The sequence below is a fragment of the Protopterus annectens genome, chromosome 6.part0 (genome assembly GCF_019279795.1).
Source record: "Protopterus annectens isolate FY-2018-M chromosome 6.part0, PAN1.0, whole genome shotgun sequence".
Classification (NCBI taxonomy): domain Eukaryota; kingdom Metazoa; phylum Chordata; order Ceratodontiformes; family Protopteridae; genus Protopterus; species Protopterus annectens.
Window position 1 is genome coordinate 923,618,752 of NC_056737.1, and position 27,904 is coordinate 923,646,655.

Below are 27,904 nucleotides of genomic sequence, written 5' to 3' on the forward strand. Positions count from 1 at the left end.
CCTAACTCAAATCAAGTGCAACCTGGATAACTGGATGGGGACTAGGAAATTCATCCCTGGATTGGCACCTATGTCTCTAATGGATACATGCAACATGTAAATGGTTCATCTCCCAAACTCCTACTTATACTTATCAAGGGTATCAGAACTTGTCAGAGATTTAGGATGCATAGCTAGGCTTAAAAATGCCCTTGTGTTTGCTAGCCTAGTAAACACCTATGAACCTATGAATGCTCTGTTGTGATGTGGTACTTTTATCCCCACCAAGGGACTAAGGTTAGAGAAAAAAATTAGAAAAAAATGCCACTCAAGCTTGTGTAGGCCTTGAGGGAGAGAATGGAACCCAAGAGACTGGTTGAAAGAAGTGGCACCAGCAGGAACTGATACAGGAAAATGACTTCTGGTGGCTGCAATAGCCCTTACCCCAACTAGTGATTTATGCCCCTCTCCTGTGGGTTCCCAAGGATGGTAACACAGACAAACCATGTAAGAAGTGAAATTGCAATAGACTGGATTTGTCGCTGGACATGCACAGCACTAGCAACCCCCATGCCTGTATAGATGATGCCCGCTCAAAAAAGCATTTGCCTCTGTACTGGGGATATCCAGTACATGGGAATGAAATGGCCCAAATATATTCTGGGAGGCATAATGGTCAGTAGGTACAGGGAAAAAAGACCCTAGAAAAAATACTCAATACTCCAAGTGTCCCTCAGGATTCAATTTTAGGCCCCCTTCTAGTCAATATACTCAAACGATTTCTACCACGTCATCCCAAATGTCCAATATGCTGACAATTCAACAATAATCTGCTCTGCCTCTTCTATACCCACCCTAGTTAAATTAACCCAAGATGCCTTCTCCTCCACTGAGCAAGGATGATTGACAACCATCTAGCACTCAATGCTACTAAAACTAAACTCAAGATATTTACTGCTTCCAAAACCACCACCCTAGATAAAACCTCATTCTCAGTCACCAGTCAAAATAATACTCCTCTCAAAATAATCTGCAATGCTAAACTACTAGGAGTCCTGATCGATGACCAGCTAAAGTTTGATAATCAAGTACAAGTACATATCAAAAAAACACACAAAAAATAGGCATGCTTTACCGCCACAACCATTACATCTCTCCCTCCACTAGGCTCACCCTCACCAACCCTTACCTTATCCCAGCCCTCCTATACAGTGCCTCTATCCTTACTAACCTGCAATCCCCCCTCAAGACTAAACTCTCCTCGCTATAATAAAATAACAAAATTTGCAACCGGCCATAGATCCACTTCCCATCACTCCACTGCCCTACACCAACTGAATTGGCTTGAGCTGTCCATTTACCTCATCTATATTCAACTTGTCCAAGCACACAGACTTCTTTTCACCCCCCCCCTCTCTCTCTCTTGCCACCACCTTTAAAATGCACCAACCAAATAGACTTTTGAGATCTAATTCCCAAAATCTAATTTAATTTCCTTGGATTCCATCCACCAGGATAAGTCCTTCTTGCAACGACTGGTGATTAAAATGAAATGAGCAACTGGATGGGTCAGGACGGACCACTGGGATGCCAAAAGCCACTGTAGTGTGAAATCTTACTAGCGGAATTAAGGTAATGGCAGCTGCCATGGACCCTTAGGCTTGAAGGACTAAGAGTGCAGGTACCTTGTTGTTTGAGAGAATGGCTTTACTTGGGATCTTATCTTTTGTAGCCTGTGCAGAGGAAGGAAAGCTGTACAGGTGGTGGCATTTAAATAGGATCTTATGAACTCTACATCTTGAGTCGGCCTTAGCTGAGATTTTCAGTGGTTCACTGCAATGCGAGCAAACAGGCAATGAAAGAAATCTGCTGCTTGAAGCACTAGATGCCTGGTGGGAGCAGTGATGAGTCAGTCATCTAGATATGGAAACACGCAGAATCTGTGCAGTCTCAAGTGAGATGTCATTGCTGTCAGACACTTGGTGAACATCCTGGGGGCTGTGGTGAGGCCAAAGAGCAGAACTCTGAAATGAAAATGACTGACTCCTAGTCAAAAGCAGAGGAACCTTCTGGAGTGCCTGTCCATTTTTATGCGGTAATACACATCCCGAAGATCTACAGAGCACATCTAATAGTCTTCCTCTAAAAAGGGTAGGATAGACTGTACCGTGACCATCCAGAATTTTGTTTGCTGAACAAACTTGTTCAGAAGGCTGAAGTCTAAAACTGGTCTAGAGTCTCCTGTCTTTTTTAACACCAAAAAGAACCTTGAGTAAAATCCAGATCCTATCTGGTCTGGTGGGATTTCTTGGATGACTCTTTTTTTCGAGCAGCTTTTGGATCTCCAGAGCTGCTTGATCTCTCTGATTGGGTGGAACATTGGGGTTTCTTTTTCTTGATCTTGGAATGAGAGTGAAAGGAATGTGGTAACCTCTGGCAATAATCCTTTGCACCCAAGTATCTGTTATTTGCCGCCAGGCCCTCGAGTGCAAAGAGAATCTTCCCCAGACTGCTTCTCCCCTTTCATGAGCGCTGGTAGGGTTTCCCATAGAAAGACTCTCTGGAACCCTGATTTTGTGGGCCACCTCTGCTGCAGGGTCAGCATCTTCCATTAGAGCTCCTCCCTCTGCCCCGAAGTAAGTCATGGCCACATGCGTCCTGAAAAGGCCCTTGACATTTCTTGAACCACATCTTCCCACTCCTCTGGCTTCTACAGTAGGATCGTTGGGAAGCAGAAAAACACATGCCCACTGCGGATAGGGTCTTTCTATCTTTCTCTCACCTGGCTGTTTCTTTGACTTTGGGACTGAGTAAGGAAGATCTGTCAAAAGGAGCATTGACAAAAGACTTAAATAGCTCTGCAAACTCACACAAGTGCATCCAGGCATGACACCTTATGGCAACGCTGGAACCCACTGCCCTTGTCGTTCCTTTGGCTGCATGCACAATGAGCCTCATGGATGAGTTGGAAATAAATGCCAGGGTAGCTAGCTGGGAGGCCACTTTATCTTGGACCTCTTCGGACACGGCTCTTGCAAGGGTATCTGATAACTCCTTGATCAGATCCCTCTGGAACCTAGTAAAATGTGCCATAAAATTCAAAGACCTTAAAGCGAAGGTCAATGATGCATACACCCACTTTCTGAATCTTTCTATCACCCTGGACTCTCGATTAGGGCAATGAACAGTGGAACTCTCTTCTGCCAGTTCCTTTTTGGTGGCCGCCGCAACCACCATGGCATCTACAGCTAATTCCTTAACCCAATGCTGCTAGTCCTCTGGAGCAGACAGAATTTTGTCTGGTCTCCTGGGAATTGTCTCTACAGACTCAGGGGCCTTCCAAGCCCACTGCATGATCAATTTAACAAGATTGTCAGCAGGAAGGGGGGTCACTAGAAACTGATCCACCAAGCTCAAGATGTTGACTTCAGTCAGACTGCTGCAGGAACGGTCAGAGGACCCTGACGGGAATTATGGTCTAAGAACGAACCTGGGAGTTGGCCCACAAAGGGGTCAACAGAAGGTGAACACCTTGTCCTGCGTACATTAATTATATTCACTTTCAGCACAGAGGGTGGTATGGATTTCAAAATTTCTGGAAGCTTTACAGGTGGAGCTGGCACTGACTGGGAAGCCAAGGATGTCAGTACCAAGGTGACTGCCACCGGGATCTGCTTTGCCGAGGTAGCTATGGCAGGCAGTGCAGAGGAAGTCAGTTCTGTAAGTTTTTTTTTATTTTAGTCTTCAGTTCTGCTTGAGCAGTGGGAGCTGAAGGTTTCTGCTTTTTGGCTGCCGGAGCCAATGGGGATGCCGGTACCGAATGACTCCTCTTATGCCCAAGTTCAGATTTAGAGGAGGAAGAAGAAGGTGAGGATGTGCTGGACTTGGACATAGCCTTCTCAAAAGAGGACTTGGACTTTTTAGAATTAATTTGTTTTTCCTTTCTACTAGGGCCCGCTGACTGAACTCTTGACAAATTGTACAGTCTTGCTGAAAATGTGCCGGGCCCAAGCAGTACACACAAGAAGAATGCCCATCAGAGTTAAGCATCTTCCTTCCACAACCCTGGCATTGTTTAGAGCCTGTGGTCCCTTTAGATTTATTCGCCATGTTGACTATGACACAAAAGCAGAGTCAACAGACAGCAGTCACACACACACAGACAGAAAAATAGGAAAGCTACCAACAATGGTAGGCTTAAACTACCCAAACAAGGGTAGGGAGAGGGAAACTACTACCAACAACAGTAGGGAAAGACTACCGCAAGGTAAAAACAGCACATAGCACGCTCACTCATTGAAAGAAAGTGAGAAAGGAACTAGCTGAAGAAGAAGAGAACTACCGGCAATGGTTGAAAAAAAAAACACTGAAGTGTACGGAAGAGGGTTAAACAAAGGAAAAAAAAGTTAAGTGGGTAGAAGGAATATCAAATAAAGAATATATATATATATCTAAGTAAGCAGGAAACTATTAGAAAGAGTATGAAAACTATGAAATTTATACTTAGCTTGCAAGAGAATCTGGCTGATGCATCTTGCGAGAAGAGCTGCAAACAGCATCTAAGGTGGAGAGGGGTATTGTGGACAGAGACTTAGCTTGAGAGTTTTTGGCTTGCACGAGCTGTGTAATGGCTGAGCCAGTTCCCAGGATCGGAACTGTGTCCCCAAAGGTCAAGGATAAATGAAGATTGATAATATCCGATCAAAACTTTCATACACAGTAGGAGTCATATAGTTAGAACCCTGACAGTTAAAACATAAATTTATAGAACTCTGAATCATATGGGGGACACACTGACTCTAACAAAAGTAAATGTGGCTAATGATATAGTCTTTTTGGTCTGAAGAGACACTGGAAATATTTGTTTTGTAAATGTAAAAAAAAAACCCATCTGTCAGACAGAGGTCTGCAAACAGTCTGCTCTTTCAAAGGCTGAGGGTTGGGAAAAAGTAAGGTAAAAATCATCTTCTCAACTTTCTGTTGAGGAAAAGGCATGCCTTGTACTCCTAAATCAATTAAAATGTGCTTGTAGTACAGGCAGTCCCCAGGTTATGGATATCCAACATGCGGATAACCCATAGATGCGAATAGGTTGCCACATCGGAAATAACGTGACAAAAAAATAAAATAAAAATTCTTAAAGTTGCACAAATCTGTGTGTTTGAGAGATCAAGACAGAGTTAGAGCAATGTGTGAGTGAATGCAGGTATAAATGAGGAGTGTGTGTGTGTGTGTGTGTGTGTGTGTGTGTGTGTGTGTGGGTGTGTGTGTGTGTGTGTGTGTGTGTGTGTATACGCGTGCGTGTGCGACAGAGAGTAAAGAGTGAGAGCAAGCAGGCAATCCCTTGGCAGCAGTTAACAGGTGGCTGGTTGCATAAGGGGAAGTGGTTACTTATAGAATACGTGAAACAGGGTTTTGTGTGTGTGTGTGTGTGTGTGTGTGTGTGTGTGGGTGTGTGTGTGACCTCTAAACCTCTTAGAGCAAGAAATCTAGACAAAGCCAAAAATAAAAGTGGGACAAATGCCCAAAAATACGGACAATTTTAATAAACACTGCTCTTGCAAACTTAGAAAGTTGATAGAATAACAGGTCTTGCATTAGCATGATTTTTCTGAAGGGTTTGAATTTTGAAACCCATGTCTGTCATTATTTTCTAATTTCAGTCTTTAATGATTTCCCACTACTTTTGCTAGACAGCCACAACTTTATGAAAAATGGACCAAAAATATGAGGGGAAAATCTGGACATTTTGCAAGAATCTGCACAGTTGAGAGGTATGATTCGTATGTGTGTAAAAAAGCCTCATAAACACTGCATTTAATAACGACATGCCTTAAACCAGCTATACTGATAGGAAGTATGGAAACATAGCTCATAGGAAGTAAGGAAGCATAGCTACAGTATACATCACTATGTTTAAGATATGTATTTATTTGGAATTAAAAGTGTTTTACATGCAAAGAAAAGTAAAATAAATACTAGACTGAGGCAAACATTTAACTAAGTGACATTTAATAAAAAACATATATACATGCTTCGACTTGGATACAAATTTGACTTAAGGACAGACTATAACACAGAACTGTCCTTAACCCACAGACTGCCTGTACTGAAAATTTACCTTCATAATATCTTGGAAGGTTTGAAAGAAAGGCGGGATAAAACCACTTCAACTCAGGTAATCTCATTATATGTAAGCATGTCTTGTCTCATGACGGTTTTCTACCAGCTATCTGGAAAATTAAACCATTCAGTTTATTATGACAAAAAAGTTATGTTCTCTGAAAGGATGCCAGAGAACTGGCTCGATATTCTCCTGTGACCCAAGTGAGAGAATGAAGGAGACTTAGTCTGACCCACATAAATATTTTCTTCCAGGGACATTGGAAATGGGAAGTGTTTTTTTTCTTCTTCTTTTCTCCTATATGATATTTGCATTGGTTATCACTGACAAAGCTTCCCTGGTTTCTAGATGAGGCACAGACAAGCATCCAACTATGCTAAAGACCAAGACTGTTTACTATTGGGGGAGTATAGCAAAATGCCTACATAGAGATATGACAGGAATGCTGGTGGATAGCTCAGAAAGAGAAATTATTTCCCTAGGCTATGTAAAAAAACTAGTTGTTGATAACAGCATATTAAAAGTTTGAGCTATTGACTGTGTTTGTAAAATTACTGCTGCATACCAGCTGTACAATGCTGGTGTCATTTTCATTTTTTTATGGGCTGAAGAACCTGGTCTAAGAGTCATTTCAGGATACTGTAGAGGCCAGTTTTTGATTATTTGCTTTGGGAGCTGTCAAATACGAGATGCCCAGGTCTGCAGGGTCATAGGATCATAAGATCATAGAAACTACAAGGCAAGTAAGTTGTGAGACCATTTGCACCCTGACGATAACCACCACCCTCAAGAGGTATCCCCTTTTCTAGAAGGGCAGACCAAGTCAGGATAGGGATGAGTTTGCAAATGCCCATCCAATCAACATATGTTTTGAAGAATGCAAGGGTGTCACCCTGTTTAATATGGAAATGCAATTTGTTACAGAAATGAGATAAACACTGGATAACGGTCTGTTCCACCAACATTTTATTTGACAGTGGAGAGTCAAATCCTAAGTTCTAATGTTTGTGAAGCATTTTTATTTTCTTGCAGAAATGCAAGAGATCAAGAAGGGAAGGGTCCTCGATAGCAAAGAAAGCAAGACATAGATCTCCCCATAATGGTCTGTAGCAGATAGAGTACAGATTACAGAGACAAGGCATCACATCTTGTTACCTAAAGGTCTTTAGATCAGTAAGCTTTCAAGTTAGAAAATGTTGGGGCCTTTCTAGCTGTGTGATGCAACTGGACAGATACACACTAAAAGGGACATTGTATTCTATATCTGGTCTAATTAGAGTACAAGCTAGAGGTATGGTAACTTTTTTTCAACCTGGATGAGATGTATTTTAGATATCAGGTGCACTAAACAGGATTTTCTTACTGTTGATGCTACACGGTAGTCAAAGAAGAGACCGCTGTTGACAAAGATGGCAAAATTCCTGACTACCCCTTCAGTAGCTGTGAGCAGAGAGTGAGACTGACCTAATGTGACAATACTAGACTTCTTTGCGTTTTGATACTGGACCTTTTTCAGTGCATCACAGGTTTGCAAAGATTATTTCAAAAATACAGTATCGAAGGGGTGATCAAGCAATTAACATCCAGCTTGCAATCAGCAAACTTAGTTAGCCCCAGGTTTGGGTTTGTGGTTTCAGGTCAGAGAAATATATTTCAAATAGAAAGGGTGCCGGCAATGATCCCCGGAGGCATACCTCTAGTTACCTTTTTAGTTTCCGAGGAGACAACTGTCACTTTAACTATGTATTTCTTGAAGACAAAAAACATGTATTATGGGATTCATAGCATTGCTAAAATGAGTTTGCCAAGGTAAAGTTTGATTTTAGTGACTATTGATGTCAAGGATGTGTTTTTGGTCATAACCCACGAAGTAGGGTTAGACTGGTTTAGGGAAGCTTTATGTAGTTTAACCAAAATGGAACAAATTAGAAGAGAATTGTTAGTAAACTTAATGGAAATTGTTTTGTACAACAATTCTGTGCACTTTGAAGGGGAGTAATACTAACGAAAGGAAGGGGTGTAGCAATGGGTGCAGCAGCTGCAAAAGTTTTAGTTAATATTGTCTTATGGTTCTGGGAGGTTAACTATGTATTTAATAGTGAATTTTATGAGCACAGAGAGTCTTTTTTTAGGTTCTTGGATGATTTATTGATCATTTGGAAGGGTTCATTTGAGAGATTAAATGAAAACGCAACCTGGTAAAGGGACAGTCTGTCCGCCTTCCAGGATGGTCTCTGATGATGTACATTTTTTACTTGAAATTAAAAAATTAAGAGGCATATTTACTGACAGAGCATATCCAGTGGATCTTACTGATGAAGTGATAAAACAAACACAGGAAGAAAGACATGGATGTTTCAAACCAATCTTAGTGGGGGGGGTTCTATGATTGTTAAGAAAAAAATATTTAATTTGGCCATGGTTATGACTTATGGTAGTGGTAGTAAACAACTGCAAAGTATCATCAGTAAGATTTAAACAATGTTTTGGTAATTTTTTGGTAGTTTTGGGTTGACTGATAAGTTTGGAATAGAACCAAAGTTTGTATATAAAGGGGGAGAAATTTGAAAACATATTGTGGAAAGTAATAATAAACGACTTAATATTAGTGGAGCAAGGATGTCAAAATGTGGTGCCTGCACACAATATCGGTTTATCTATGAGGGTTCTAACATTACTGTAGCATCATACCCCTAGGATTTTGAGTGGAAATGGGTTTTTAATTGTAATACTACTGGTGTGACTTAATTAGCACAGTGTACAACTTGTAGTGTATTCTATGTGGGTAAGACAGAGAAAAAAATGAGACAGCGAATCTATGAACATATGTATGCCCTAATAAAGAAGGATACAAGGAATGCCCTGTATAAACACAGCACCGAATGTAGAAAGTTTAAAAAGTGTTTGTTTTTTTGTATTTGAAAATGTCCCACAAATCATTAGGGGGCATGGCTGGGAATCCTATTTGGAAAAGAAGGAATTATTATGGCAAGTTAAGTGCCACACAATATCCAGGAATTAATGACAAAATATCAATTAGTATTGTATTAGTGTTAAAATATTTTTGCATAAAAAGTTTTATATAATTCATGTACTTTATTTGGTAATCGTGTAGATGTTTTTGTAAATGTTAAATATAAATGGTTTAACTGTTCTTGGATAAAGATAAAACTTTTAAGATTTTTTTATGTAATGTAGTTTTTAAATAACATTATGTGATTCTCATTTAAATGTTGAATTCATCCCTGGAAGAATCTATAAAGATAGAAAGACATTTAGCTTATAATTGGTTAATGAATGATTGATTTCAATTAATGGGAATGTATAAAAAGGGGGTTAAGCAGTGGACTGCTATAGCTGATGAAGTCCAGCACTGTATGGACGAAAGCACTTACATATTCTGTGATTTAATAAATGAAGTACGGTTTACTGCGGCTCGACAAGTGTTTTTTTCTATAACTATGTGGATTCTGTTTTAGACAGTTTGCTACCCACCTTACCATACAATGGTCTAGATTTAGGTCTCTTAGAATATATGCAATACCAATATGGGATGGGTTGGTGTTAAATGCCATGAATAGATCCAGATAGACTTTATGGGGAGAGAATGACCATTGTCCACTGGTACTGTGAACTTCTCAAAGTTGTTTACTAGAATTAGTAGACTATCTCCATTTGACAAAACCACACTGCTGATGCCCAAATGTATGAGGTTTCTAATACTGCAGTTTATGAAGTCAGATATGATGTGTTGCATGGTACTGTAAATTAGACTTGTTAAGTGGATACGTCTACAGTTTTCATGGGTATGTAGAACAGCACGCCCCCCCCTCCATGAAAGGACATCAAAACAGAAGCTTTCCATACTTCAGGGACACACCCGGTGGCTAACATTAAGTTAGTTAAACAAGTTCAGAAAGGATTCCACAAGGGCATGTTTAGCACTATTTATTAGGCATCCAAGTAACTGTCTGGACCCATGAAGTGGTGTCAGTTGGGACATATTCCTTAATCTTAATTAAGGATTAAGTAAGGGATTGAAGGATGTGTAGAATTCTTATGACTACTTCCAAGGTAAAGATGGCACTAAGTTTACCTGCAAATATATATCATCAATGTCCATCATTTCATGGTGGGCAATGCCACTTTGGATTAGCTCAGTACACTGGTGGGTGATAAGTCTTAACTTTCTGATGTAATTAAAGAAGGACTTTTAATTATTGCTGGCTTCATATAAGTTTCAAATTTGTTTGGCTTCAATTTTACTGATGGTGGCTTTTCGTTGTTTGGTGATCTTTTGAAGTGTATCTTTAATGTGGGCAGATTAAGATTTACTGTAAGACTTCACAAGTGTATTTTCCTTTTGTTACACAGTTTATTCATATCATGGTCTTACATTTTTAATACCCCATTGTGTGTCCTCCAACTAACCATCAGGTAATCTGTGTCTGCCTTACTCTATCTTACCATCAGTGTCACTTGTACAACTCCACCCCTCCCCACCCCCGAGCTGGGATCTCAACAGTTGCAGACTGGGAAGGGAAAGTGGTTCAAGCACAAAGCAGCTGGCAGAATCATACATGATGTCATGTGCAACAGGTATTTTTGAATATCCTAACTGGGAGGAATTACTGACATCACACACATCAACATACATAATAGGTTCATAGGTAGGTACTAGGCTATCTGCCCGAGGGCATTTATAAGCCTAGCCAGAGTGTGTCAGCTTTTGTTGCCCCATTGATTAATTAACTGAGCCTCTGTCAAGAAGAGCCAATGACGTGATCCCAGGGGATTATTTTCGGTTACCCATCCACTCAAGGTTTCTCTTGAAGAGTGTTAGTGAGGGGCTCTGCCTAATGTAGTTAGGAATTTTGTTCCAAAGCATGGGGAGTCTCTGTGACAGGAATCTATCCCTCCAGCATGTTCTATTTATTGTTGTGGCAAGGTTAAGCTCAGTAGAGCGAGTGGCTCGCAGTGACTTGGACTTCTTTAGGTGGAACATGTCCATCAATTCTGAGTTGGACATGGCTTTGTAAGTCAGGCACAGATCACCTCTGAGTAAGTGATATGCGACTGAGTACAGCTGGAGTTTTTCCAGTTGGGCTGGATAGGACATAAATTTGAGGCCAGTAATCCTCTTGGTGAGGTACTTTTGTGGTCTTTCCAGCTGTTGGAAGTGTCTTGTGAGGTACATCCCAAATGGGGCACTGTACTCTATGATGGGTCGGATGAGTGACGAGTAGAGGGGCACTATAACCTCTTTATTTCTAGATGCAAACCCTTTAGTAATTAGATGGGCTACATAGGATTTCCAAACTAATTTGGCAATATGATTGTCAAAGGAGAGATTACTATCTACCTGGGTCCCCAGATCTCTTATTACCTCTTCTGTATTAAGGGGGCTGGCACCTATGTGGTAATTCATGGGTGTTTTGTTTTTCCCAAACTGGATGACTATGCATTTTTTTGGCATTTAGTTTGAGACCATGATTTTGACACCAGGTATCCATCTCAGTAAGGCCCTTTTGGAGAATGTCCGTGTCAGCTGGAGAATCAATTATGACTCCCAGTTTGCAGTTACTGGCGAACTTGGTTAGCCATAGTCCTCCTGTGTTTGCCTGTACTTCTAAGAGGTATATGCTGAACAGTAGGGGTCCCAGGACAGAGCCTTGTGGGACACCACTTGTGACTGGTTTACAGTCGGACCTGGAGCCCGTTATTCTTACCGTGTGAATTCTGTCTGTAAGCCAGCTGGCAACCCATCTCGTGATGTAGGGGTTTATGTTCAGGCTGGTGAGTTTTTCTATAATTCCCGAATGGGGAATGGTGTCAAAAGCCTTGGCGAGGTCAAGGTAGGCTGTGTGAACTACCTTCCCCTCATCTATGGCCTTGGTGACTGTCTCGAAGAAGTCAACCAGGTTTAGTAGGCATGATTCTGCCCTTAACAAAGCCGAACTGGATCGGGTCAAGTGTTTGGAGGTTCCCAATGTTTTTAATGAGTTCCATGAAGATGCGCTCCATAGCCTTGCAGACCAGACTAGTCAGGCTTATGGGGCGATAGTTACCAGGGGCAGTTGTGGCCCCTCCTTTGTGGAGCGGAATAACCGTTGCAGTGCGCCATTCTATGGGCACGTAGCCTGTGGAGAGGCTGAGGTTGAACAGTGTGTTTAGGTGGGGGGTTAGTTCGTTCTGTAGTTCGTGCAAGACACAGCCTGGGACACCATCTGGCCCCATTGACGCTGTGCTTTTGGCTTTTGAAAGGGCTGTTTTCGCCTGTGATTTCCGGGACACTACACTTTTCCGGTACTGTTGTGGGCCCTTTTGGGGGTGAGAGGGGGGTGAAGTTTGCACCGAATCTATCTGCCAGAATGTTGGCAATATCAGTGGGTTCAGTATATTTTTTGCTATTTTGCACTAGCTCAGAGCATATCTGCGAGTTGCCACTTAGATTCTTGACATAGCTAAAGAAGGCTTTGTGGTTATCTTTCAAATCCTTGGCTATTTTTCTTTTGCAGTTAGGGTTGGAGGATTTTATGAAGGACCTTTGTTTCTTACTGATACCTTTCTTTCTTGGGATTTACTTTTTTTCTGAATTAGTTTCCTCCCTCTATTGTATGGCAGGGGTCCACCAGACTGGTTTCCTTCTCTTAAGGGAGTGAGTCGGTTTTGCTAGGGGTGGCATGATCCATGCATCCTTGTAGGTGCGCAAGAGTGCATTTGTAAAGTTTCCTGCATCTTGGACACTGTTATCCTTTAGCGTGGGGGCTGTGAAACTTACCACCTCTGTCTTAAGTAAGGTGAAGTTTGCTATAGAAAAATTTTTCACTGTGGTTTCCTTGGTTGGAGGTGGTGGTGTGGACATCCAGAGTGATTAGTTTATGGTCTGATCTAACTAGTGACGGGTTAACCTCCGGTGTGGAACACCTGTCGCCCATGTTGGTGATCACCAGGTCCAATATGTTTTCACCTCTGGTAGGGGAGTTCACCAGCTGGACTGGAGAGTACACCTGAAATTGCCCTTTGGTCATGCCTAAATAGTAGGGTGAGCTGCTTAGTCGCTCGGTTGGTGAAGGGTGAATAATGAGCCTTGCCCTGCTGGGCAATCAAGTGTCGGGGTATATTAGTGCTTGCTATTAGGTCTGAGCAAGTGCTGGACTGCAGGATGCTTTTTAAGTGCTTAGGTTGAGAGCTGGACTACTTTCATGGGAAAAACTAAAGAGGAGACTTGGTGGAGCCGGGATAAATTTAGCCCTAGCTAACCTGCGCTGCCCGGACGTGCAAAACCGTGCGAACGCGGTTTTTACAGCAGGGAAATGAAAGAGGGAGAAATTAGCCCAAAATGGCCTATAAACTACTAACTTCTGGGCTGGAACCACTCCTCCAGGGACAGATGGCTGCTCAAAGCTGCCTCTCTCACAGGTGAAGAGAGAAACCTCCCTCTATCCAAGTAAGGTATGGGCAACTCAGAAAATTGTAACACAGCCCTGAATTCAGCACTAGCCTGAAAACTGGACTATACTATCTTAGAAAGATGGGAAACAAGGAAAAAAAATTTTTTGAAAAGATAAGGCAAAAACAGTAAAACATACACTTAAAACAGCTTTAGATGACTACAAGCAATCAGAAAAGGCTTTTAAACAAATTACCCAATTAACCAGTAACAAATCTCAAAACTGAGCCCTGTTCCTGTAGTCTTCAATCAGACAAATTCTAACTGCACACTCCTGCCACTGGGGTGCAGGGGAACCTTCTCCAAAAAAGAAGGCTTGGATTAGTGCTCAAGTTATACAAACAAAGCTAGATTCAGCAGGCCTGGATCTAGTCTATGCTACAGCAAACAAGGCACACCAATTTCAGTAAGAAACAGTTCAAATATGCAGGCACTATAAACCTTCAACCAGAAAATTCCCAGCTCAGAAGGGCAGAGTCCAGCCTCTCCTCCCACAGGAGTGCAGACCATGAACCTACTTAATGTAAAATAACTGGCCTGAAGCCCAAGTGCTTAAACCAGAACTAATATACTTTTAGAATAACAGACACTGAGCCTTCAATCAGCAGTTCCCAACTTAGAAGGATGTAAGCTACCTGTCCTGCCACAACAGTGCAGACAACAAACCTTCTTAATGTAAAACAACTGGTCTGAATCCCAAGTGCTTAAACCAAAAGGCTTAGAATGATAGCTACACTTTAATCAGGTTACTACCAAGCAGTAATACATACAACTGAATAATTTTAAGAAGGCCTGGATTAGTGCTCAAGTTATGCAAACAAAGCTAGATTCAGCAGGCTTGGATCTAGTCTATGCTACAGTAAAACAAGGCGCACCAATTTCAGTAAGAAACAGTTCAAATATGCAGGCACTATAAGCCTTTAACCAGAAATTCCCAGCTCAGGGCAGAGTCCAGCTCAGAAGGGCAGAGTCCAGCCTCTCCTACCACAGGAGTGCAGACCACGAACCTTCTTAAATGTAAAATAACTGGCCTGAAGCCCAAGTGCTTAAACCAGAACTAATGCACTTTTAGAATACCAGACACTGAGCCTTCAATCAGCAGTTCCCAACTTAGAAGGATGTAAGCTACCTGACCTGCCATAACAATGCAGATCACAAACCTTCTTAATGTAAAACAACTGGTCTGAAGCCCAAGTACTTAAACCAAAAGGCTTAGAATGATAGTTGCACCAAGCAGTAATAAATACAATTGAGTACTTTTAAGATGAAGCAAAAGCAAAATAAAGTAGGAAAAAACACAAATACGGTAAAAGCAGATGAAAAAGTGCAAAAATTTTTTTTTTGAGTAAGCAAATGAGAAGGGCCCAAGAGGAGTATCCAAATACAAATTTACAAGAGGGGCGGGCAGTTTCAAAGCCACCAAGATTAACACCAAAACAAAAGCAGTGAGGGTGGGTGGGGAACTAACTGAAAAAAACAGAGCCACAACTTCCAGCTACACAGTATTCAATGTAACACAAATAAATCAATTTAAATGCTGTATTACTTGAAAAAAAGTGCAGATAAAGATTTACTTAAATTCACTTATACGTCCAGTTGATTGCATATAGGTCTTAGCTGGCCAAAGCTCGGAGTTTAAGCAGAAAATAATCCAAAATGTACCACTTATACAAGGCAGAAACCGAATAACAATGAAGTGAACTACCCCCACTTATCACTGGCTATGCAGGAATTCTAACAAGCATTAACTGAAAAAACAGAGCCACAGCTTCCAGCTACATAGTAATGACAGTCAATTCCAAATATGTGTCAATTAGGGTTGCCACCTTTTCAGATGGTCAAAGTGGGACAATTGTGGTACAAACATCAGATTTTGCAGGCCAAAACATACCCACGGCCAGTACAAGGGACAGAACTTCACTTTTTTGCCTAAATAAAAGTTTATTCTTGTAGCATTTTAGTTGCTTATTCTGTTTCTTATAACATGTACGTGTTTCAGATACAGAATAATTGTTTTATGCAACTATTACATAAAATATAGGAAATAATTTTGCCCTAATATTTCAGGGCAGTTGCCATTTTTACAATTTTTTTGCAGGACACAACTGTCCAAAAAGGGACTGTCCCTCGCAAAGTGGGACAGGTGGTAACCCTAGTGTCAATGCCCTTACATCATGACACTTTTCAATTTAATTAAAACCTCAGCTGTCTGCATACAACTAAAGAATGCAGAATGTTCTCTTCCTCCTTTTTCAGAGGATTAGGAAAAAGACTGTAAGATGCAGGACCCGTTAAGGAAATTTCTATTACCACTTTATGTATAAAGGAAGTGTTTGCCCTCCTCAGGCAAAATCTGTCCTTATAGAACAGCTAAAAAGTGCCTGCATGTGTGTATACACACAGACACACACACACACATGTATACACTTACACATTTATGCAGACAAGTAAAAACATTATCTTATTCGCTTCCAACCTCATTCTAATGTACAACAGCTCATGTATCTGCTCTACAATCCTCTCTTTTTCTTACTTAAAGCATCTCCTCAAAGGACTCCATTGAAATATTTTAACTGCTGCTGGTTTCTATCAGGACAGCATATATGTCTAGTATCTTACAGACATATCATTTCTACTTTCACTTCCTCTGTACCATTTATATTTATAAGGGAATACATTTGTCTTGCATTCCCAACATACTAATACTACAAATAAATTACTGTGCAGAGCAACTTAATCAGTTTTTTTCTAAACCACTAATAAAATAAACACGATTGCCTGAAAGATAAAGATGGAAGCACAGGTAGTATATGTAAGAAAAGAAAACAAGGACAGAAAAATGTAAAGGTGGTTCAATGATGTAGTTTACTTTTACATTCTGCAGCAAGCAAGTAAGCAAAGAGGTGGTATTAGGAAAAGTACAGTTTTGTACCTACCATAAATGTAGATGTTCGAAGATCCACATTGCTGCAGTCCTTACACTTGGGTAGTCCGCTGTCCTCGGTCGGCCCGAATATCAAAGTATAAGGCTGACGTCGGTCAAGGCGCATTAGACTGACATCAGGACGTCAGGGTACAAATGCGCATGACCGACATCATATCCTCAGTCTTTTCTTGCCCCAGATGTCAGAAGACCCTAAAAAGAAAGGTCAAAACCAAAAGACAGCAAACAACCAACCAACCACCCTTGCACTAACTATATGTACAATATATACAAAATACACAATATGTACAACCCAACCCACACAACCGCCTCTAACTACAGAGGGGAAGGAGGGAGGGTAAATTGGACTGCAGCAATGTGGATCTTCGAACATCTACATTTATGGTAGGTACAAAACTGTACTATGTTCTTCATCTCACATTGCTGCAGTCCTTACACTTGGGTAGAATCCCAAAGCAGAGGTAAGGGCGGATGGCAAAACTATAAAGAAGCAGGAGCTGCCAAAATGCCCTGTAAAATAGCAGTGGCAAAACCAGCCCTAGATTTAGAGTAAAGTGGAAGGTGATAATGCTTAGAGAAAGTATGCACTGAACTCCAAGTAGCTGCCTCCAAAATATCTTTAGTTACCACCCCTTAAAAAGCTGTCAAGTGGCAGTAGCCCTAGTGGAATGAGGCCTAATCCCAGCTGGAATCTCCTTGCCATGATGGGAATAACAGAAAGCAATGCAAAACCCAATCCACTTAGAAATAGTTTGTTTTGACACAGGCTTGCCCTGAGAACTCAAAGCAAAAGAAACAAATAACTGCTGAGACTGCCTGAACCCTTTAGTTCTGCTCAAATAATATCGCAACTGCCTGTGTACATCTAAAGTGTGCAAAATCTTTTCCCCTTTATTTTGGGGATTTGCATAAAAAGTAGGCAAATGAATAGTTTGGTTTAAAGCCACACTAGAAACCACTTTAGGCATAAAGGAAGGATTAGTACGTAAAGATACCCTATCCTTATGGAAAATTAAGAAAGGCTCAACCGCCATAAGGGCCTGCAATTCAGATACCCTTCTTGCAGAGGTAATGGCCAACAAAAAAGCAGTCTTCCATGATAAATATTTCAACTCGGTAGTAGCTGCAGGCTCAAAAGGTTGTAGAGTAAGTTTCTCCAACACAAAATTGAGATCCCAAGCAGGAGTAGGAGCTCACGTGGGGTCTTATATTCTTTGCCCCTCTAAGAAATTGCTTGAACAAAGGATGAGAAAACAATGGTGGGTCACAGTCATAGTGAGCCGAAATTGCTGCAGCATGAACCTTAATAGAAGAGAAGGACAAACCTTTGTCCAGTAACTCAGTAAGATATTGAAGAGCCACACTTAAATTAGGCTCAGAAACATCAAAATCCTTTGCTGCACTCCAAAATAAAAATCTCTTCCATTTATCTGCGTACACTTTCCTTGTACTAGGCCTTCTAGCTTCCAAAATAACATTCAAAACTTACTGTGGAAGTTGAGACCCTCTATGGTTCAAAACAGAATATGCCAGGCTGTTAGGTGAAGAGAGTGAAGCTTGACATTGAGTAAATGACTGTTCTCCTGAGACAACAGGTGTGGAATTGAAGGCAAAGGCCATGGAGGCTCCCGTACCAGACTTCTCAGTAATGGGTACCAGTGCTGTCGAGGCCAATCTGGAGCTATTAAAATCATCTTTGGCTTGTCCTGTCTTACCTTTAGAAGTACCTTTGGGAGGAGAGGCAGAGGTGGAAAGGCATACACATGAAGATTGCTCCAATTGAAGGAAAGAGCATCCACTTTCCAAGCTGTGGGATGAAACCTTTTCGTGCAAAACTTTGGCAGCTGGTGGTTTAGTGGAGAAGCGAACAGATCTATGTCTGGAGTTCCCCATGACACTGTCAATTTCTGAAATACATGAGGATCCAATTTCCACTCGTGGGGATCCATAATTGCCTGCTCAACACATCTGCTAAGGAGTTCTGTGCTCCCGGCAGAAACCTTGCCTGAAGATTTAGCTGTAAACTGAGAGCAGTCTCCCACAAAATCATTGCTTGCCTGCATAGAGGATAAGAATGTTCCCCTTGCTTGTTGATGTACCACATGACAGTTGTGTTGTCTGTTAGAATCAACACCTGCCCTGGAAGAAGTAAATCCTTGAAAGCTATTAATGCAAACTGGACTGCTAACATCTCCTTCAAGTTGATATGTAGATGTTGTAGTCTGGCAGGCCACTTGTCTTGTATCCACTTTCCATTTAGATGAGCTCCCCAAGCTTTGTCTGAGGCATCTGTCGTTAGAATCTGACTCGCCTCTGGCCGGGTCACAGAGAGTCCCTTGTTTAGGTGACATTCCTGAGCCCACCACAAAAACTCCTTTTGAATGCAAGGTATTATCTGAATGACAGTGTCCAGATCCTGGCAGTGCTGAGTCCATACATTTTTGAGATACCATTGTAGCTTCCTCATATGCAGTTTGGCATTGGGAAGCACCAGAATACAAGATGCCATGAACCCCAAGGCTTGAAGGACTGTCCTTGCAGTCAGCCTGGACTGATGAGACAATTGATGAAAGTAAAGGGAAAGATTCTTTTGTTTGTCCGGGGTCAAAAAGGCCATCTGGGATGCTGTATTCAGTCCTACACCCAGAAAGCACATGTCCTGAGAGGGTACTAGACTGGACTTTATTTCGTTCACAGAATACCCCAGGCATCTTAGCACTGCTATCACATATTCCAAATGATGAAGAAGCTCGTCCCTTCCTTGAGCCAGAATCAGGCAATCGTCCAAATAAGGATAGATCTGAATTCCTTTTGCCTGAAGAAAGCTATCACTGGAGCCAGAACTTTCGGGAACACTCTGGGCGCAGTAGATAAGCCAAAGGGTAATGCAGAGAACTGATAATGAGAAGTCCCAGCCCGAAAACGCAGATACTTTCTGCAACTCAGTCTGATAGGAACATGAAGGTAAGCCTCCTTGAGATCCAAAGTTACCATCCAATGATCTTTGCCCAGCAGAGGTAAAAGCTGTTGTAACGTCAACATTTTGAACTTGGGAATGTCCAGATAAGTGTTGAGGATAGATAAATCCAAAATTGGTCTCCACGTGTTCCCCTTCTTTGGTACTAGGAACAGGCGAGAATAAAAACCTAGGCCCACTACTGGCATAGGTACCGGCTGAATGGCCCCTATTTGAAGCAGCAGAGAAATTTGTTTGTGAGCCTCTATTCTTTGCTGAGGAGGAACGTCTGGCATGCCTTTGAAAGGAGGCAAGGTATGGAAATAAAACCTGTAACCTTGGTGTATGATATCCAATACCCATCTGTCTTGGGTAATTAAACTCCAATTTTCCTTGAAAAGTGCCAACCGTCCTCCCAAAGGTGCTGCCAGACGAGAAGGCTCTGGCAGCTGAAAAGGTAGGTCATTGGGTCTGTTTACGAAAGGACTGACCCCTGCCCTCACCCGAAGACTGTGCAGGTGAACTCCCTGTTCTAGGCCTGAAAGAGCCCTGAGCTCTGCCCCTACCACGTCTAGATCTACCCCTAGGACTGGGAATCATAAGAAGGATACGTCCACCCCTTGGTAGGCCAATTTCTACTAAACTTTGGAGGCTGAACCTGCAAAAAATCTTTAACAGTCTGCATAGACTTAGCCTTGTCTTCCATTTTCTTTAAGACTGCCTCAACAGGCGAACCAAACAACACATCAGATTGTAAAGGTGCATCTAAAATCCTTGTCTTAACATGGTCAGATAAATTCTGATCCCTCAACCAGGCGTGCCTGCGAAGAACTGACCCAGTGGCAGCCACCCTAGACGAGGCCTGTACAGCATCAAAACCACATTGCAAAGAATGCTTACCCACCTGTTCAGAAACATGTACTAAATCTTGTAACTCTTTACACTCAATACCTTCCGCCAGAGCATCTACCTTAGACTTCAATTGAGAAAGTAGATAGTTTTGGTATTTCAACATGTGAAACTGGCAAATCAAAGCCCTCATAGCTAGGGTGGAAGAAGTATAGACTTTCTTTCCCCATCTATCCAAAGCCCTGGCCTCTTTATCTGGAGGAACCAGATTTTTAACAACAGAAGCCTTAACACCCTTAGGCCCCTGACTAACAGTTTCTGGGTCCGCCCTAGGACTCTTAAAAAGATACTTATGAGCTTCAGGCACCCTGTAATACCTATCCGGTTTAACAGGAGCAGGAGGCAAAGAATCAGGATTAAGAGAAGCCTCTGCAAACACATCTTCCACAACATCCAGAACAGGAGGTATAGCCAAAGGCCTATGCTGGGGTAAAACAAAATTCCCTAAGCCTTTTCCTGGAATCAGAGAAGTCCTGACCTTCCCACTTAAAATGCTCCCTCATGGAATGAAGAGTCTCTGAAAAGAAAAATCCTCAGGAGGAGAAGCAGAAGGAGTAGAATCATCCACATCAGAATCAGAATAAGGAGAATACTCCTGCAAGTCTTCAGCAAGACTCTGAAACATCCGAAGCCTGCTCAAAACTCCCCAACTCAGGTTCCACCCTAGGTCTCTTATCAGGAGGGGGCAAAGAACCTCTAATCAAAGTAATCAAATCTTCTGCCATTTTAAGCATATGCTTCTTGGGCACAGATCCTGAAGAACTAGGAGTGACACCAACTGAAGCTAAACCTGGCCTGCCTCTGGGAGAAGCCTTGGAAACAGAAGGAGAGGGCCTAACCACCCTAGGAAGGGAGGAGAGAACAGTAACCTGAGAAGCCCCTTCAGCCTGACCTGCCTCCTGAGAGGCCACATCCTGCAATAACAAAGTTTCCCCCTGGGACTCCAGAGAAACCTCCGGCAGAACCGCCGGCTCCACCGACACCTCTAACGAACCGGCGTCCGGAACGGACGACTCTTCTTGCCTGGGCTTAGCTGCTTTATCCTTGCGCTTCTTCGAAGAAGCGGGCGTCGGAGCATCCGACGGCATATTATAATTGCACCGCTTCCCGAAGACTAACCTGGCACAATCTAACCTTCTCTTAATAGTGCGCTTATTGAATCTAGCACAAAGGCGACACCCAACAACGTCGTGCTCAGGCCCTAAACAAGGAATACACAAAGTATGATAATCTCTATGCGGTATCTGTTTCCCACAAGAAATACAGTTATTCACTTTTTCTGACATCCGGTAAACCACTGAGGCAAGAAAAAACTAAAATATTCCCCAACGGGGTACTTAGCCAACTTTGACTCGGTCTGAAACTCCGAATTCGAAAAATTTCAGAACGCCGAACGGCACTTGCAACGCTGCTTCTGCATCGGACCATGCGGCAAAAAAGACTGAGGATATGACGTCGGTCATGCGCATTTGTACCCTGACGTCCTGATGTCAGTCTAATGCGCCTTGACCGACGTCAGCCTTATACTTTGATATTCGGGCCGACCGAGGACAGCGGACTACCCAAGTGTAAGGACTGCAGCAATGTGAGATGAAGAACATCCATAACTAGCCATATATTCTGCAGCAGTTCAGAACATGCAACTGCGTCTAAAAAGTTGCTGTATGACCGCAATTCCAGTGCACAGTTTCGGTAACATACTTCACTCACCTTTTGTGCTTATTAAACAGCTCAGAGTTTTATTTCACTGTGTAAAAGTCCAATAATCAAACTTTTAATGAAGTCTATATCACATATTTATTTTTGAATTTCTATTTCAGGAGGTGGACTGTCTTACCTGCATCTGTCTATAGCTCTCTTGCTCTCGTTTAAGTGTTGATTCAACTTCACGCACTCGCTCCTGCAAACTTTGTAAGGCCTGATTATGCATGCTACTACCTTCACTGTGATCTTGGATTAATCTGTAAATAACAAAAAGTAAAGTACTGTTTCAGTTTTGCTAGTAAACTGAAATGCAAAAAGAAACCAAAGAGCACTTACTCTTCATTTAACCTGACCAAAAAATATACTTGGACTAGCCATACAGAATATATTTCTAGTTCTTTTCTTTAGAACAAAAAGGTAAACTCTGGCTCATAACATATTTCATTCTAAGACAATCTACTGTTGCATCAACAAGAAATAGAAGTTATGTTCTTACCATAACGTTCCATGTTAGTTGTCTTCTTCTCGCCTTCTTCTTGCTGGATGGGTTCGGAGCCGACCTCGGCTCCGACTCGGCCACTCTAAAAGCTCGAGAGTTGGTTCCACCGGCTCGAGGCTCCCCTTATATCCCACAATGCTAGGCGAGAGTTACCTCAAATCTCATTTGTAAGCTAACCCCAGCTTATATAGTAACAGTATAACTATAAACAGAGTCCACCTCTAACAACAGGAAGAAAGAAGGGTGACCTACATCCTGACCCAGGAAATATGCCCAACAGCATATGTCTTAAGAAAGAGGTGGTAGAAAGAGAGGTCACAATCACAACTCCTCTAGGTCTGTCCAGGCCAGGGGGAAGGAGGGTGGGACGCAAGAAGAAGGCGAGAAGAAGACAACTAACATGGAACGTTATGGTAAGAACATAACTTCTATATGTTAAGTTGTCTATCTCGCCTTCATTCTTGCTGGATGGGACCGCGTCCCTAGCACCTTGTCCCGGGTGGCCTAACGGAACAGACTCCTGAGAAAGTACAGTTTTGTACCTACCATAAATGTAGATGTTCGAAGATCCATATTGCTGCAGTCCTAACACTTGGGTAGTCCGCTGTCCCAGTCGGCCCGAATATCAAAGTATAAGGCTGACGTCGGTCAGGGCGCATTAGTCTGACGTCAGGACGTCAGGGTACAAATGCGCATGACCGACGTCATATCCTCAGTCTTTTCTTGCCCCAGATGTCAGAAGACCCTAAAAAGATAAGGCCAAAACCAAAAAACACCAAACACTCCTGTACCAAATATATATACAATATATACAATTTACAAAAGTACAACCCCACCTATACAACCACCCCTAAACCCAGAGGGGAAGGAGGGAGGTAAATTGGACTGCAGCAATGTGGATCTTGAACATCTACATTTATGGTAGGTACAAAACTGTACTATGTTCTTCATCCCACATTGCTGCAGTCCTAACACTTGGGTAGAATCCCAAAGCAGAGGTAAGGGAGGCTGGCAAATCATAAAGAAGCTGGAGCTGTCAACATGCCCTGCAAAATAGCCGTGGCAAAACCAGCCCTAGATTTAGAGTAGAGAGGAAGGTGGTAATGCTTAGAGAAAGTATGCACTGAACTCCAAGTAGCTGCCTCCAAAATATCCTTAGTTGCCACCCCTTAGAGATGCTGTTGAAGTGGCAGTAGCCCTAGTGGAATGAGGCCTGATCCCAGCTGGAATCTCCTTGCCATGATGGGAATAACAAAATGCAATGCAAAACCCAATCCACTTAGAAATAGTTTGTTTTGACACAGGCTTGCCCTGAGAACTCAAAGCAAAAGAAACAAACAACTGCTGAGACTGCCTAAAATCCTTAGTCCTGCTTAAATAATAACGCAACTGCCTGTGTACATCTAAAGTGTGCAAAATCTTTTCCCCTTTATTTTGGGGATCTGCATAAAAAGTGGGCAAATGAATAGTTTGGTTTAAAGCCACACTAGAGACCACCTTAGGCATAAAGGAAGGATTAGTACGTAATGATACCCTATCCTTATGGAAAATCAAAAAAGGCTCAACCCCCATAAGGGCCTGCAATTCAGAAACCCTTCTTGCAGAAGTAATGGCCAACAAAAAAGCAGTCTTCCATGACAAGTATTTCAATTCAGCAGTAGCCGCAGGCTCAAAAGGTTGTAGAGTAAGTTTCTCCAACACAAAATTGAGGTCCCAAGCAGGAGTAGGAGCTCACGTGGGGTCTTATATCCTTTGGCCCTCTAAGAAATTGCTTAAACAAAGGATGAGAAAACAATGGTGGGTCACAATCATAGTGAGCTGAAATTGCTGCAGCATGAATCTTAATGGAAGAGAAAGACAAACCTTTGTCCAATAACTCAGTAAGATATTGAAGAGCCACACTTAAATTTGGCTCAGAAACATCCAAATCCTTTGCTGCACACCAAAATAAAAATCTCTTCCATTTCCCTGCGTACACTTTCCTTGTACTAGGTCTTCTGGCTTCCATAATCACATTCAGAACTTGTTGAGGAAGCTGAGACCTACTATGGTTCAAAACAGAATATGCCAGGCTGCTAGATGAAGAGAGTGAAGCTTGACATTGAGTAGATGCCCGTCCTTCTGAGACAATAGGTGTGGAATCAAAGGTAAGGGCCATGGAGGCTTCCTTACCAGACTCGTCAGCAACGGGTACCAGTGCTGCCGAGGCCAATCTGGAGCTATTAAAATCATCCTTGGCTTGTCCTGTCTGACCTTTAGGAGTACCTTTGGGAGGAGAGGCAGAGGTAGAAAAGCATACACATGAAGATTTTCCCAACTGAAAGAAAGAGCATCCACTTTCCAGGCTGTGTGATGAAACCTTTTCGTGCAAAACTTTGGCAGCTGGTGGTTTAGTGGAGAAGCGAACAGATCTATGTCTGGAGTTCCCCAGGACACTGTCAATGTCTGAAATACATGAAGATCCAGTTTCCACTCGTGGGGATCCATGATTTGCCTGCTTAACACATCTGCTAAGGAGTTCTGTGCTCCTGGCAGAAACCTTGCTTGAAGATTCAGTTGCAAGCTTAATGCAGTCTCCCACAAAATCATTGCTTGCCTGCATAGAGGATAAGAATGTGTTCCCCCTTGTTTGTTGATGTACCACATGACAGTTGTGTTGTCTGTTAGAATCAACACCTGCCCTGGAAGAAGTAAATCCTTGAAAGCCAGTAATGCAAACTGGACTGCTAACATCTCTTTCATGTTGATATGTAGATGCTGCAGTCTGGCAGGCCACTTGTCTTGTATCCACTTTCCATTCAGATGAGCTCCCCAAGCTGTGTCTGAGGCATCTGTCGTTAGAATCTGACTCGCCTCTGGCCGGGTCACAGAGAGTCCCTTGTTTAGGTGACATTCCTGAGCCCACCACAAAAATTCCTTTTGAATGCAAGGTATTATTTGAATGACAGTGTCCAAATCCTGGCAGTGCTGTGTCCATACATTTTGAGATACCATTGTAGCTTCCTCATATGCAGTTTGGCATTGGGAAGTACCAGAATACAAGATGCCATGAACCCTAAGGCTTGAAGGACTGTCCTTGCAGTCAGCCCGGACTGATGAGATAGTTGATGGAAGTAAAGAGAAAGATTCTTTTGTTTGTCCGGGGTTAAAAGGCCATCTGGGATGCTGTATTCAGTCTCACGCCCAGAAAGCACATGTCTTGAGAGGGTACTAGACTGGACTTTATTTCGTTCACAGAATACCCTAGGCATCTTAGCACTGCTATCACATATTCCAAATGCTGAAGAAGCACGTCCTTTCCTTGAGCCAGAAGCAGGCAGTCGTCCAAATAAGGATAGATTTGTATTCCTTTTAGCCTGAAGAAAGCTATCACTGGAGCCAGAACCTTTGTGAATACTCAGGGCGCAGTAGATAAGCCAAAGGGCAATGCAGAGAACTGATAATGAGAATTCCCAGCTCGAAAACGCAGATACTTCCTGCAAATTAGTCTGATAGGAACATGAAGGTACGCTTCCTTGAGATCCAAAGTTACCATCCAGTGATCTTTGCCCAGCATAGGTAAAAGCTGTTGTAACGTCAACATTTTGAACTTGGGAATGTCCAGATAAGTGTTGAGGATAGACAGATCCAAAATTGGTCTCCACGTGTTCCCCTTTTTGGTACTAGGAACAGGGAGAATAAAATCCTAGGCCCCTTTCTGGCACAGGAACCGGCTGAATGGCCCCTATTTGGAGCAACAGAGAAATTTGCCTGTGAGCCTCTTTCCTTTGTTGAGGAGGAATGTCTGGCATGCCTTTGAAAGGAGGCAAGGTATGGAAATAAAACCTGTAACCGTGGTGAATGATATCCAATACCCATCTGTCTTGGGTAATTAAACTCCAGTTTTCTTTGAAGAGTGCCAACCTTCCTCCCAAAGGTGCTGCCAGACGAGAAGATTCTGGCAGCTGAAAAGGCAGGTCATTGGGTCTGTTTACGAAAGGACTGACCCCTGCCCTCACCAGAAGACTGAGCAGGTGAACTCCTGTTCTAGGCCTAAAAGAACCTTGAGCTCTGCCCTACCACGCCTAGACCTACGCCTAGACTGGGAATCATAAGCAGGATATGTCCACCCCTTGGTAGGCCAATTTCTACTAAACTTGGAGGCTGAACCTGCAAAAAAACTTTAACAGTCTGCATAGACTTAGCCTTGTCTTCCATTTTCTTTAGAACTGCTTCCACAGGCGAACCAAACAACACATCAGATTGTAAAGGAGCATCTAAAATCCTTGTCTTCACATGCTCAGCTAAATTCTGATCCCTCAGCCAGGCGTGCCTCGAAGAACCGAACCAGTGGCAGCCACCCTCGAAGAGGCCTGCACAGCATCAAAACCACATTGCAAAGAATGCTTACCCACCTGTTCAGAAACATGAACTAAATCCTGCAACTCTTTACACTCAATACCTTCCGCCAAAGCATCTACCTTAGACTTTAATTGTGAAAGGAGATAATTTTGATATTTCAACATGTGAAACTGGCAATTCAAAGCTCTCATGGCCAAAGTGGAAGAAGTATACACTTTCTTTCCCCATCTATCCAAAGCCCTTGCCTCTTTATCCGGAGGAACAGGATTTTTAACAACAGAAGCCTTAACACCTTTAGGCCCCTGTGAAACAGTTTCGGGGTCTGCCCTAGGACTCTTAAAAAGATACTTATGAGCTTCAGGCACCCTATAATATCTATCCGGTTTAACTGGAGCAGGAGGCAAAGAATCAGGGTTCAGAGAAGCCTCTGCAAAAACATCCTCCACCACATCTAGAACAGGAGGTATAGCTAAAGGCCTATGCTGGGGTAGAAACAAAAATTCCCTAAGCCTTTTCCTGGAATCAGAGAAATCCTGACCTTCCCATTTAAAATGCTCCCTCATGGAATGAAGAGTCTCTGAAAATGAAAAATCCTCAGGAGGAGAAGCAGAAGGAGTAGAATCATCCACATCAGAATCAGAGTAAGGAGAATACTCCTGCAAGTCTTCAGCCGAAGACTCAGAAGCATCCGAACACTGCTCAAAACTCCCAAGCTCAGGTTCCACCCTAGGCCTCTTATCAGGAGGGGCATAGAACCTCTAATCATTGTAATCAAATCTTCTGCCATCTTAAGCATATGCTTCTTAGGTACAGACCCTGAAGAACTAGGGGTAACACCTGAAACCAAACCTGGCCTGCCCCTGGGAGAAGCCTTGGAAACAGCAGGGAGGGCCTAACCACCTTAGGAAGGGAGGGAAGAACAGCTACCTGAGAAGCCCCTTCCGCCTGGCCTACCTCCTGAGAGGTCACATCTTGTAGTAATAAAGTCTCTCCCT

At 42.5% G+C, this 27,904-nt stretch overlaps 1 protein-coding gene across 1 annotated transcript in view; it reads right to left on the bottom strand.

The window, feature by feature from the left end:
- GOLGA5 (golgin A5) overlaps positions 1-27,904 on the bottom strand; it is a 933,889-nt gene that overhangs the window by 654,621 nt on the left and 251,364 nt on the right. Inside the window, exon 5 of the mRNA XM_044074573.1 lies at positions 22,203-22,326. Coding sequence (XP_043930508.1) covers positions 22,203-22,326 — 124 coding nt within the window. The remainder of the gene's footprint in view (positions 1-22,202; positions 22,327-27,904) is intronic.